This window comes from Notolabrus celidotus, chromosome 7, assembly GCF_009762535.1.
Source record: "Notolabrus celidotus isolate fNotCel1 chromosome 7, fNotCel1.pri, whole genome shotgun sequence".
Classification (NCBI taxonomy): domain Eukaryota; kingdom Metazoa; phylum Chordata; class Actinopteri; order Labriformes; family Labridae; genus Notolabrus; species Notolabrus celidotus.
Window position 1 is genome coordinate 25,765,925 of NC_048278.1, and position 15,037 is coordinate 25,780,961.

Here is a 15,037-nt window from a genome sequence, read left to right on the forward strand (position 1 = left end):
ATCATTCAGCATCATTCACATTATTTGCATCACTGACATAACTGTTCTGACATGTCTGACCCAGTGCCATGCATCCAGAGAAGCAGGCCCCTCCTCAATGCAACCTCTGCCCCTCACAGACTTCTGCTAATGTGCGTCAGTATGCATTGATCTTAGTCTCTTTTCACTCTCTCCCCTCCTAAGCATGTATTAGTAAGCTGATTTTGTGTGGGCATGAAAGTGCCTTGTGTACCTCTTAAGTGCAATTCTGCGTGGGAATGAGTCTGTGATGAATGTGTGTGATGTTGAAGGGTCGATTGACTGTTAAAGTCTCTTTAAAATGATCTGACCCTTAGGTCAGGGCTTGAAAGATGGGAGTTTCCATCCCCCATCCACTATCTTTGCATCACAAGGGGGGGTAATGAGGTTAAACTCAGGAAATGTCTTTAGATTTTAGAAACTAATACAATAATGCCCACATTTATGGTCTGTAAGTTGAATCATAAAGTTAAATCTGTGAACATGAGCTGTGTGATTAGTGTAGTAGTTTTTGTAAGAAGGGGAAGCACTGACTGCCTACTGTGACCTTCTTGCAGTCCTCTTTTAACATGAGAGTCTACTGCTCTGCCACGCAAAATTAGGATCCGCTAACCTCTCATTGCAGTCATTATCCTCATGCACTGCTCTATTTTCATCCTGCATCCTCCTAAAACTTTAGAAATGCTGTACACTCATTTCCTCTGCCCCTCTCCCCTGAGTGACTGGGGAAGATTTAGGCCAGTGCCTGATCTGAATTGTACCCAGTTGCAAGTTGTGCTGAACTTGTTTTGATGCACTGTATCTAGTGCAAAGCACTGCCACTGCACTGCTGGACTATACAGGTAGGACATTATGGCTAAATAAGAAGCTTTAGTGTTCCATTTAGATTATTGAGTGGACTGTGTTCCACCTGGGTCATCATGATTTGAAAGAGCCTTGACCCAAACCAAAAAGTGAAAGTCACACTCAGTCTATCATTGGACATGACTGCGAACAAACCTTTGGATGAGTCCTATATTTTTAATATCCATGATTTAAACCCAAACAGTGGCAATTTTAAACAACATTCCTGAACATGCTGTTCATGAACATGGGAATCTTTTCAGAGGGATTTTTTGTAGAGGAACCATTTAGGAAATTTTAACAGAATTTCCTAAATGGTAGCATTAAAACTACCTTGTAAAACAATGTCCTTCTCCAAAGATATATCTCAGAGAGTCTTTGTCATTTTGCCCCCTTTCAAATATCCATCTTTAAAAAGGATTTCTGGGTTAACCTGACTGACTATAGTGTTGCCTGTTCGATGCTGTGCTTTTATCATGAGTATTTTTAACATCTTGAGTTTTTCATTTGAAATTCCAGACAATCCAACTGTAACGTGAAAGTGGTTGTAACACCACCAGGTCTGAGATGTTTTTTCAGATGTGCTGAGCACTAGTGTCTTGTCCTTGTGTACTCAACCATCTATTGGAAAGAACCAGGGAACATTACTGCCTAGCTCAGCAGTCTGACTCCATTGATTGAAGCCTGCTGGGGCTCTTTTGTGTGGAAACCCAATAAGCATCTCTCACATGTGTGCCTCGTATGGCCAGATGGGATTTCTGAGCCTACCAGTCAACTTATACGGATTTTCCATATAAGGGGGAGAGTCATGTAAGCCATGCTGGTAGCAGGTGTGAGTTGCAAGTGTTGTTTTGCACAACAAGCAAAGCAAAGTTCTTTACTTTGTTGCCAAGTTGGAAGTGGGCCAGTTAAAAACTTGTTAAGAGTGTTCAGCCTGTTTTGGCTCATTGTGGCTGTTTATGTTGGTTGTTCCTTTAAATGATCCGCTGATCAAACAGTGCAATTACAGGCCCATGTCTGGTTGATTAAACCTATTTTTACTGATAAATTGAGAAGCTTTGCTAACTCATTTACACCATTACCCTCTTGGCAAAATAAATAAAGAACTCCTGCTCATTGTGAGGATGATTGTATCTTAAAGAACTCCAAACCCAAGATTCATCAATCAAAGCTGATCGGCCTGGGCTGACTACAAAAGTCCATATTGAACTTCTGTGCTTGTGGAAAAATTCACAGAGATGTGTCAATTACTAATCTGGATTTGAAAAGAGTTCTGTACAGTTTACTTTGCTGTTGGAGAACATGCTGAAATATGAGTTCTAATATGGACAATGGCGAGTGTGTAAACCAAGGGCTTTATTACCACAATCCTGTACAATGAATGTACTTGGGGTTTGAAGTGGATGATATTTGAAGACAACACAACATCAAGGTTGTACTCAGGCGTACTCAGAAACAGTGGAATGAGTGTCATTTGGAGTATTCAGGAAAGCTAAAAGAGTTTCAAGGTCCTGAAAAAACACAATATTTCTTTCAGTTCACTGAACTGATTCTAACAAGGGTTAAACCTTTAGAGACAGACCAGTGCTTCTAAAACATACAACATCAGTCTACTTTTACAAAGGTGTGACCCTTGAAGACCCTGCCTTGCATATTGCATGCAGTGTGTTTTCTGAAGCTGATTACAACTTTCAATGACATTAAAGTTGATCGAGATGGTGCACCTCTCTTCAGAACAACTTTGAAATCCATGATGCTGCATAATGTCTGTCAAAGACTGGAGTGCTGCTGTCCTCTGCACTGCTCTCACGTCTATCTGTATTGGCCAGAAGCCGTAGACCCACAGTCACTGCTCATATATATCGGTAACCTTTTTTATAAATCTGTCAGTGACTGGCTGAAATTAATATCATGCCACCTAAATCTGAAGTTCTGGTTTTATTTAGTTGCCACAGTCAAGTAAAAGATTTGGTTGAAATTCAGAGAGAATTTCAGTTAAACCATTTGGATTCAATGATCTTTGACTTATAAATCATAAGCTTTAGAGGCCCATCAGTCACGAATATCTTTCAATGTCTAATTTGTTTTGCCTAGGGCTATGACTCCAAGCTAACACTCAGCTGCATCTTAATGGTATGCTTGATGGAAAGATCAGGTTTTGGTCCTTTGTGTCTCAGGAGGTAGGACGAGTGCTGTACATTTTGTTGTCACTGTGCTGTGAAGTGGTTAATATTCTCTCTAAATAGAGCCCTATACATACTGAGGGTATGATCTCCTCATGGGTCCCTTTGTTGTTTTGTTGTTTATACTTTTGTGTTGCCTTGATGTTAACACTGTTGTATGATTCCCATTTACTCCCATTTCTTCATCTTTGGTGACATTTGTGCCACCGCTGCTGTAAAAGCAGCTGGACTGGAAAGACAGCTTTGTTAATGTTGACCTCATCTGTCGTCCACATGAGGACAGCGGGTGTCTGGGTGATTGGGGTCCCCTTCACATCACAGACGGATGTTGCACCTGAGATCCCCATACCTTGGGGAATAGGCTTGTCACCAGTCACCATCTGAGGGCATTTGAAGTATCCTGGCGCTGTCCCCCAAGATGAATGACAGCCCCAGTTATATTTTGTTTTAGTTTTCAGGCATGGCTAGGTCCCCCCAGCTGTGGCCCAGCCTTTTAATTAGCCTTTGGTTAATTGCAGGCTTAATAAAACCAGCTACCATGGGATTTGCTGTCTCATATGGCCTTCTTACTCTGCAGCTTCTTTGGGTCTTGACACATGTGAGATAAAAAGAAAGATACTGAAAGATCTTTTCCTTCAGCCCTTAAGTATCTTCACTGAAAGGAGAAGGAGAAGGAGATGTGCTGGAAAATAATTCACAGTAATGGAGCTAATGTGTTTCATGAGGTGTCTTGTGTTCCTGGATACTTGAACACTGTTGTGATGAGTGTGGCATGAAAAGAAAGTATGCATCACCTCTCTCTGTTACTCACTCTTGAATCTCTCATCCAGCACTCAGCCTTCAAAACAATCCCCAGACATTCTTGCCGTGGTTTCCTTTTACCGGCCAAGCCCATGCACTTGTCACATGACTTTCGTTCTTGAGGGGAAACATTTGCGTGTTAACTGTTAGAAAGGAATGTTGGCAGATAAAACAAAACGCTTTGCCTTGGAGGACGGCCAATACAGCAGCTCAACAGCTGAAACGGGAGAGAGGACAGTATAACACTGGCCCTGCCTCTCAATGTGCCTTTTTGTCTCAGCTGAGGAATGTTAACTCATTGTTTTCTGGCATGTAGATCCGGTATTCAATGGTACATTTCATGAGGGGGACTTATGTTAACCACGTGATGTGTACAATTCCTCAAATTAATGCTTCGGTCATTTTCTCATGACGTCACTCTGAAGGCGAGACGCTCAGGCCCTTCCCAGTGTTGAACTAATATGGTTCACTTTATCGGTTTTATAAATGTAGGATATCCCCAACCCTCCCTTGATCGCCAACAAATAAACAGTTGATAATGATCATCTTGGGGAACATCAGCAAAATTACAAAGGATTGAAAACTTTCTGATCACTAATGCCATCAAAGTAAAGGCTTTCAACCATTTCTTAGCTAACTGTAGTGTTATCTGGTAGCTGCAAGCTAATAACAGCTCCTGTCTGCTATAGCAAGTTGCTTATAAAATATGCTATTTTACTTAAATATGACCAGATTTACATCCAGATTTTTATTGTTTGTGGACTACTTGGTCACTTCAATCAAGCAGCAGCGATTACATTTAAAACCTAGAGGCTAGCAGGATGACAAAACAGCATTTGAGATTTCTATCGTGTCATGATGCCAGGGAAATATAGCTGATGTGTGAATGTAGGTGATATTTCATTGTAATTACTTACTGCAGATTCTTCAGCGTATCTGGTTTACAGTAGGTCCAAGTCTTGACCATCAATTCTTCCTTTTATTTCTTCTCCAGGTGAGAGTTACGTGTGTGCCTCAAATGAACCCTACAGACGTGTGGACTACACCAAGAATGTCCATCCCAACTGGGCGGTGGGCAGCAGGACTGGCACATCCCGCTCCCTCTCCTCTCTATTCCCGCTGAAGAATGAGCTGCTGCGCGAGTCCAAGGAATACATCAAACCCAAACTTGTCACTGTCATCCGCAGCGGAGTGAAACCCCGCAAGGCAGTCCGGATACTCCTCAACAAGAAGACGGCACACTCCTTCGAGCAGGTGCTCACCGACATCACGGACGCAATCAAGTTGGACTCTGGAGCTGTGAGAAGACTGTACACTTTGGAGGGCAAGCAGGTGAGTCTTTTATAATGCATGATAAAATCCCCATGGTAACTTATGCTGAACCAAAGTTTTCTTGCCAAAATCCAGGAACTCATTGCCAAAAGGGACTTAAGATGACAGTTGGCTGGTGTGAACTGTATTGTCTCAGTGAGATTGCATTATATGAATATAAAAAACAGATGGAACCGCTGTGCTGAGCTTTTAGCCCAAGGTTTGATCTCCAAAAACTGCTGCAATTTATAGGCGTCAGCTGTGTCAGCAGTCTAGGTAATTACAGCCTGTTTAATCATCCATACATAATTACACGCCGCGATTATTTCAACAAGGCACTAATGAATACATTTTAAAGTTCAGGCCTTGTGCCATATTTATCAGTGAGGTCTCCTTCCCAACTCTTCCATCACATAAAGCCTCATGAGGCTGTTTTTACTTAAATCTATCCATCTGGGACACATTTATTAACGTTTCCCCCTAAAAAATCTCGTTGAGGGTCCCTGATGTTATCAGATGAGGTGAGCCTGAACACATGAGGCCCTAATCAAAAAGATTTATATGACACTGTCTCATCTGGGAGAATTCTTAACAATGATTATCATTATCATATTTCTCTGAATAATCTCACTGAATTATGTATCTCTGATTCATTAAAGCTGCTTCTAATAAAGTAGTAACAAAAACAAAGTAATTTGAAAAAATGAACTGTAAATAAAGAAGCTGATCAAAAAGACATCACTGAAGCGCAAATCTACAGAAACCGCGCTTCGTTATTTTTTTTTTTCAATGCTTGAAAGCTCTTGAATGCATTATCTTGGTCATCATCTGGATTGGTATATAAAGATTTCTGTTATTAAGGTATTTTGCTCAAATTAGAAGAAATTAGTTGGAAACTGTGGAACTCCACACATGTATATTGATTAGAAACAGGCATTTGAAAGACATGGTAAACTGAAAGAAATGTTGACTCTCAGTGCCAGTGCAGTGGCACTTTAAAATTAGTCTTAGTCTAGTGTCAAAGGCCGCACTGAAACCAAACGTGTGTTTCAGTCACATCTTCCTCTTTTTATGGGGTCAGTCTAGGCTGTGCCCTGCTCCATAGCACAAATGAAATAACACAGATAAGGTTGTGATAGTTCCTAAAACCAAGGCAAAGCAGTGTACTGAACAGAACTTTCTTAAGAGAAAAAAATGCATCATCTGAGTTTTTCTGTTGTTCGAGCAGAACATTAGTGACGTCTTCAGTAAGATAAACTATTGCACATCTCTTTATCCACAACTGTACAGATGGAGTGATGATAATGACTGATTAAAAAACAGCCCGTCTTCAAAATATAAGATATCAATTTGAATTTAGTGTTAGTGTGTGTTTAGTTTAAAACACCCCAAATTGAACCCCTCAGTGAAACTTCGAGTTTAGATGAGGTTAGAATGTGAGAAAGAACCTTAAGAACCTCCTGTCTTCAAACTTTTGAACGGATAATCCTGTATCTTTCAGACAAACCAGCTGATGTTTGCTTCCTGTGAGCAGACAGGAGGCTTTCTAGACCTGACGTTCCAGTCAGATGACTCATGAGAAAAGTGATTACCTCTGACAGGCCCACCCCAGCACCCTTTCTGTGAAACTTGTAGTGTACAGGCGCACTCTTTCTAATGAATACTAAGGACTACTAAAGGGTATGACGTTGATCGTCTTATTGATTTACATGATCAGAGCTTGAATGGTAGATGGTGTAGAACTTAATGTCTTATCACAACATAACAGCCTTGGTTCATTGGTTTATATATATGTCTACTGATGATGTGTAAGTAGACACATTGGTTTTCCTTCCTACACTTACTGTAGATTTATATGTGCATTTTCTTTGTTTATGGGAAATACATTTTAATGGGAGACATGGCTCAACACACTTAAAATTGCAAATAATTGGACATATTTGAAACATTTTACAAGGAATAAAACTGTTTCACTATTTATACATTTATCCAGCCATCAATCCATCCATTTATCCATCTTTTTTTACATCCATCCATCTATCCATCTATCCATTTATCCATCTATCCATCTATCCATCTATCCATCTATCCATCTATCTATCCATCTATCCATCCATCCATCCATCTATCCCTCTATCCATCCATCCAGTGTTGCATTGTGTCTTACATGGCGCCAACAAACGCTCATGCCCTCCACAGACATGTCTTTTGAATAACATTGAACCGCTCCCATTTTGATTATCAGCCTAAAGGTTGTTCGTACATGGAAGCTTTGGATAAAACAACACTGTCAGCAAGGAGAAAAGATACAACCCTTTTATGTTAATCAAATAAAGAGAACACCCAATGATGCATGTTCGATCTTTGCTGTCAAGATGAAAACCTGTTTGTAAAAGTCGCTCATAGCCAAGACAGATCCAAACAATATGCATGGTTACAAGCCATCACAAAATACAGTGTATAAACAAATAGCAGTATTTATTCATTTAATGCATAGACAAATCTCACAACAGTGCCAAGATTACCAATTAAAGGCAAAACGCTTGACCTGTATTTATCTTATTTTAGCAACTTCCTGTCTTCAAATGGTCTTTATAGATGAGGACAGCATAATTTGGCGGAAGTGCTTTTTAGAAATGAAATCATGTCCTGGTTTTATCTAGACTAGATTTAATGATTCTAAACCTGACCAGGCCTTCTCTAGAGTTACATTTCATTAAAATATTAAAATCCATAACAATTTATTTTTCCATCAGTGCTGTTTCATTAAAAAACCTTCTTCTGGGAGCTATGCTTTCACAAAATGCTTTGTCAGTTTGGAGCAAATGACTTTATTGAAGGTGATTTAATTCTTTTCAGCAATCTTTAGAAATCCCCTTTATCACCATATTTCAGTTCCATCTGCTATAGGAACAATCTAGACAAGCACATCAGAGACAGCACACAATATAGGATTTTCTACACTTGTCTTCAACAAGCCTGTTAAAGGATTGAATTAAGAGTTTAATTTAGAGGTTTAACTCATTAAGGCTGTAACTTGATCCTGAGACCTGACCAGGACAACTGACAATATCCTATCTGTGAAAGCAGTGAACAGTGAGTAAGAAAAACTATTTTTTTAACATGTATTGATATATGCTACAGCATAATCTTGATTGCTAAACACTGATATCTTTCAGAATCAAATGGAAAAGAATTAGCTGTAATCTTCTCACTCTCTCTTGTCCTCTGCCCCCCTCTGAAGAAAAACCCTACCCTGCTGTCTGGTAACACTCCCAGACCAAACATGTCTCCATAATCTGACAGCTTGACTTGTTTGGAACCCTCAGTCATGGACTTTCTCTAGACGGATAAGCCTTTTCTCGCACCCAGACTGGTACCATAGATAGTCAATCAAAGGCTTCTCCAGCAGTGTCACTATCTTGTGAAATTCATGTATCTAAACAAAGGGTTTTTTTAACTGTGAAAAATGCTCAATCTACCAGTTTACTTGAACATTTCTAGATTACCAAGTTTGTCCTTATGCATCAAGAACGGTCCTGTGATGCGAAGAATTCATGAATACCTTTTTGATGTAAAGTACAGTACTTGAATTCAAGCTGTCTATTCCTATTAAAAGAAAGAAGGCTATTGAGCTTGCCTTCAAACAACAATGTAAAACCAAGTTTTTTAAAATGACCTTACATTTGTTTGTAACACAACTTAGAAAGATACGGTGCATCGATTTTAATCATCAAACTTGTATTTTGAAAAATTTGACAAGTAATGTATGTCTTATCAAAAAGAGCTAGCTTTGATTGCCAATGTTTCATCTAGGCCGGGGTACCAGTGTTTGATTGTGGGTAGGTCAAATATATATATCATCACACGAACATCATATTAAAATGGTTTAAAAAGGGTAAATAGATTGTCTAAAAGCTTTATTTCTAAAAAGTAAGGCCCCTTGCTCAGTCACTCCATCCACAAATACAAACACACACGCACACACACGCACACACACAAACACACACACACACACACACACACACACACACACACACACACACACACACACACACACACACACACACACACACACCCAAAATGCCTTCCAGCAGCATCCTGCCATCTGCTCCTCCAAAATCAAATCACAGGTCCCAGCCACCCAGTCTGCAGGCGCTTCAGCCCCCTCCTGCTGATGCACACACTCACATGCACAAACAATGTCGCATACACACGTTCAGGGCCCCCCACCCCCCTCCCACTGGGGCCCTGGCCACCACCGGATAATTAGACCTACAAGCTGAAAGAGAAGGGTTAAAGTGCAGCTGTCAGGTGTGTGTGCATTTCTGTGTGCATGCGTTCAAGGACATGCACGTGTGACTGAATGTGCGTACAAAATACGTCTCTGTCCACTCTCTCTCGTCGAATCAAAGCTGCTCTTCAGACTGAATGTTAATTGTAGCTGTTGGTTATCAGGGCCAGCAGAATCAGCTGCCACTTTTCAGAGAAAGCCCTGTTTTACATCTCAAAGCTGACTGGGCAGGCGGAAAATAAGATCTCCCCATTTTTTATTGTTTAATCGATGCATTCATTAGTTTGGGGAACACTCTGCGGTCCTGTACTAGCTAAGTTGTCTTCTTTATGTAGAAATCATTCAGAGAAGATTTAGGGGGACTATAAACGAAGACAAGGAGAAGTTTTTAGTGAGAAAACCAAAGTAGCGAACTGTCAGGAAGAGAGAAGGTCAAACCTTGGTTATTTTGTAAGCAACCTGGCCAGTTGTGTAAGATGTCAGAATGGGAAGCTTCAGAGAGTTAATACTGCTGCCAAGACTGCTTATGAGCTTAGAGAAGCTGACTAAGAGATGCATTTTAAAAAGAAAAGACAGAAAAAAAAAGATGGTCACCATGGAGCAAGACAGGATGGCACTCCCAGCCCTCAGTCTCGTTTTTGTTTTCTGTACCTCCTGTCTTACCAATTTACATTTATCCTACCTCACAGAGCAGCTAACAACCACTTCTTAAATAATATGCAAAATAACATCAACCATAAAGTTACACAATCCTTGTAAGTTTAGGAAGTGTCTTCTTTGATGCACTAAGAATTTGATAGAGCCAGGGACTGATAGAATGCAACACTAAAATCGGTAGAGTCCGCACTAGATTCACACAGCCTGACATATTTGAGCAACACCTAAATTTAGTGCTGACTTCATAATTGATATGGTTCACAGAAACCGGAGGAAATATTATTTTTCCATTGCCAAGTATTCAGTTGGCGGTGCAAGTGAGGCTAAAATTGACATTGCATGCACCATAGAGTTAAACACTACAGAAGCGTTTATCCTGATTTATCAATTATTTAATATTTTCAACCTTCAAAAACGTAGAAGCCCAGCAACCAGCAGCAACTATCTGACATGTGGCCTTCTGAACAAACATTCAGTACATTCTGTTAACAGACTGCATACATTTGCATGGACTCTCCTTTTTCTAGCTGTCTCAAACAATTATCCTTTCTGACTTACTTGATCCTGCAAAATCAAATGAAAACTTATTGTGCTTAATATGGTCGTCGCTTTCACATATTTATTTTTAGAGACAGCAACAAACATGCATTCGTTCAAATACTTTTGGAGAAAATGCCTGTCGAAATATAACCTTTGCTTCTGCTCTGAGACCATGAAGGCGAACAGTTCAGAGAAGTTCAACGTTGTTTTTTTCTCTCTTACAATTGCCCCAAAAAAATCCTGAAATACATTTGTCTTTCACAATCCTTTGCACTCGGTGATGTTATCAGAATGACAGTTAGTCTGCCCATTAACCAGTGGCTGGAAACAGACCGGGACCATTCAGACTGCTGGGCTGGGAGGGCAGAAATACTGTGCAGTAATCTCTGAAGACCTTTTCAGAACATACAGCAAGCCGAGGAATGAGAGGGGAAATGAGACTCAGCACTGATAATTGGACAGTTTGCTCAGATGTAATGATTTGTTTACAGCTTTGAAGTAGTTGGGTGGATGTGCTGTACCCTATATAATGAACTGAAGGCGCAGTTACTGTGGATCCAGAAAACTTACATTAACTACAGTCATCTTTGAAGTAAAATTATGCAGTTTTTTTTAGATAAAAAACTATTTATCTAAAATCTCTAATGGTCAGACTTTAGTGTTTCTGCAGGCATTCACTGTGCATAACAAAAACTGAAGGTCACTTGCAGGTCTCCACACTGCAGCAGTTTTTCAGGGCACTAAAAGAAATGGACGCCATGCTGTGGAGAGAGGCAGCAGGCAGGCAAGTTGGGAATACTCCCAACAAACTCCTCCGAAGGAAAAGTCCTGCAAATGAATAGTAGAAGAAAAAACAGACAAACTGCTATTTCATTTCTTAGCTCCCGTTTCATTTAACAGCAAAATACACTTAAATCTACTTTTTTGACAAGGGAACATTCAGTCCTATAAAGTTGATGAGTAATTCATGAGACATTTTAGTGGGGAAAATAAGTTGAACAACAAATTATAAAACAAATCCATGAAACCATAAGAAAGCATATATTTTATAGCCATTGAGTGTTTAGCAGATGAGTACTTGAATACTGTGAATACTTAAACAGATTGTTCTGACATAATGAAGACAGCGATGAAAGTTTTCTCTTAAAATTCATACTCAAATTATCTTTTCATTATTTTCATTATCATTGGGTAGTTGTTCTTGGAGACAAGATTGGGAAGTATGTTTATTTAATTCCTTAATTTTTTAAGTTGTCTACATTCTTATGTGGACGTTTCCCTCAACAGCTTGTAATTACATTTACAATAACATTTCTCATAATATTGGAATAATAAATACTTACTTTGATAACATTCACCATGAAGAACGAATCAATGATCACTGAAAAAGTATTAAGGTTACAGCTCGCTCGCTGATAATGGAAGGATTTCTAGGTTTTGGGGGCATACACATGCTTATGAGAGGATGGAGGATTTTTGTTAGCGTGACACTTATGCACTTTGGCATCATTTCACATGACACGCTCCAATACTCTAAACCCAGCCCAGATCTCACAGTACATGTGTTAGCAGGGCTCTTCTGCTCTCCTGTCTCCTGCCAATAGTTCAATGGTGTACATCCATGAAGGAGTCTAAAATCTGCTCCCTCTGTTATCATATTGATGTGGATGATACCTTGTAATTTCCGTACCTTCCTGGCAGGCCGCTGGCTCATGCTGGCAGTTACAGACGGATTAATAATACAGTCAATCTGTTTGACAAGCTCGGGTTAAGGCTACATGTGAGCTCCATCTGATTTTCAGACATGAGCTGTTTTCAGGGCCACGTCTGGATTAAACACCACCATTTAGGTCAACAGCTATCACATTTGCATGCCCACCTATTGTTCTGTTATTAGCATGCAGCACCATCTGACAGCACACAACGGTGCAATGACACAATTCAGCCTTGAATATTCTGGGCTAGCAGGTTCAGTGCTGTCTGTGTAATGGACCATTTTTATATATTTATTTTTAATAGATCAGTACTACTGCTTCTATCCATTGTGTACATAGGTAACCTATAACATGTCTGGGCATTCTCCTAATGATGCCCTAATGTTCTTCCTTTTATATACACTTGTCTTTATTCAGGATATAAAAGAAAACAGGGTGATATTGAAAAGATTCTAAAGCGCTCTATGGCAGCCTGTGAGTTTTGGTTGCACAAATTAGAGCCTGATTGATATAACAGTACATATTGGCCGAGCATACTGGTATGGGTGTATATTTTTTAGTATATGCAAACTTTTTTACAGCACATCTAATGTTGAAATCAATAAAAACAATGCTTTGGAGGACTTCGAAATGGGGTTATCCTTTATATTTTCCAGCATTGTGCTGGAAATATTATTAGTGTATCAGTGGCACTACCAGAACTCATTGAATTCTTCAGTTAAAAGTCATCATAGGTATCAGCTCCAAAATGCCACATCTGTTTGGTTCGAAGTAACTTGAGCTCGACAGTCAGACAGCAAAGTAAAAAAGTAAAAAAAACGAAGCCCTGACAATCATGTTTGCAGATGTGAAATCCCTCTTTCTGGTAGCAGATGGCTTACAGACAATTAGTGCTTCATATACCAGTCTTGATGAGCAACACAAGCAAACTTCTTTGTTGTCACAAGTGCTGGCATGATACCTTTCATTGACAAAGAGGAAAACAAAAAAGTCCCCATAGACAGTGTGTGTGTGTCTGTGTGTTGGAAAAGGGGGTGGAATCCGGGGAGGATATGGGGCTGTCGGCTGTACAGAGCGTGTGGAGGCCACGTTCGGGGAGGGCGTCCATTGTGTGCTGTGTGATCTCAAAGTTGTTTTGTTGTCTTTGTCCAAGCCCATTCATTCTTTGCAGCAGGCCTTTCACTCTGCCAACAGTAGAGGGTTGACATCATGCAACGGGAAGCCGGTATTCAAACCCCAGCCCACACACTATTGTTTGTCTACACTTGGGTCTAATCATACTAGCAAGCCCAGATTGCCTCAGCAGGTTTTGGCAGATTGATGTGATGAATTTTATTGCACAGGGCAGATTGTACACTGTATGTCTAAGTGACCCTGACAACTGTAGCATGTATCTGATACAGATGCTGGAGTTTCATTTGCACTGTAAACAGTATCTATTCTTTGTCTTGCCTTGAGGGTAGACCTCCTGGCTGACTTTAGAGTGTTGATGTAAATGTCATTGGACATCTTCTATTTGTTTCTCTTATTTTATTTGAAGGATTCAGCCATGAAACACAGTAAGTTACATTCTTGGAAACATGAATGTGTGTCCCTGGAGACTTCGGCTGAAATTGCAATAATGAAATTTGAGCATTTATTGCCTAGCAGCAACTTTAGTGTAAGTGCAGTAATATTGTTAGTTTTTTAATTTCAGACTGAGCATTATAGTAATTGGCAACAAAACCCAGCATTTTATGCTTCTCTTGTGGATTTCTCTGAACCTCAGCAATCTGCAAGCCTCACTCTCTAAATGAGCTGGGTATTCTGCTGAGGCTCATTTGAGCTAAAAGTCGTGTGTGCATGTTTGGGCTTATACTCTTACTGTCTTCATTCCTTCTTGCAAAGAGCCCTTTTAGTATAAAGAGCTCTGCGCTCAATTACACTCTGACACCCTGAGGTTATTTAATGTAACGTCTCTCTTTCTGTGTATCAGTGTGACTTGGGAGTGCACAAAGAGAGCTAGACAGTAGCTACTGGCTGTTGTGATGCTGTTTTCTCTGCAATACATGGAGTTTCCCCAAATATAAATAAAAATGTCAGGAAATTTCATGTTAGGATTTTTGTTTTGTAGTGTTTTTGCCTGTGGTGGAGTTAAAATGTCCCTCATAAATCAAGGGAACACTCTTTAAGAAGAACTGAAGGGAAACATGCTGTTTATAATGTTTTTCTTCAGTGCCTTCAGTGAAAACAGTGTTTGTTGGTTCTCCAACTTCTGTTAAGTCACTGTTGAAAGTTTTACAGGGAGAGAGAGACTTGAATTGGCTGTATTTAGTAGATAGTGTTTAATACAGCTTATGCAGTGGGTTAATAATGTGATTAGATTTCTCTCTGCTCATTTTCATGCTGCCGCCTTGTCTCAGCTGTTCCACGTGCCTGAGATTTATGGTTCTAATCCAGAGGAATTAAGCAGCCTCTGAAAGTTGCTTGGGTCCGTAAGCGAGAGAGTTCAAACAGAGTTAACAACCTGGTTGGCTTTAGCCTGAGCCTTGCCCTGACAAATTTAACAGGCACCCAGCTATGAGTAACAGTTTAAGTGAGAGTTTAAGACCTTGTGGCTTGTGTAGAGCATGCGTATCTAGCTCACCATGAAAGCTTCTTTTCCTTGGTAATAGCAGGAGGACTGTGTGGGATGA

General features: G+C 40.0%; 1 protein-coding gene across 5 annotated transcripts in view; it reads left to right on the plus strand.

Annotated features, from left to right (window-relative positions):
* Positions 1–15,037, plus strand: part of dclk2a (doublecortin-like kinase 2a) — a 44,522-nt gene that overhangs the window by 1,276 nt on the left and 28,209 nt on the right. For all 5 annotated transcript variants that reach the window (XM_034687801.1, XM_034687804.1, XM_034687800.1 and 2 more), the window contains exon 2: positions 4,840–5,177. In XM_034687801.1, coding sequence (XP_034543692.1) covers positions 4,840–5,177 — 338 coding nt within the window. The remainder of the gene's footprint in view (positions 1–4,839; positions 5,178–15,037) is intronic.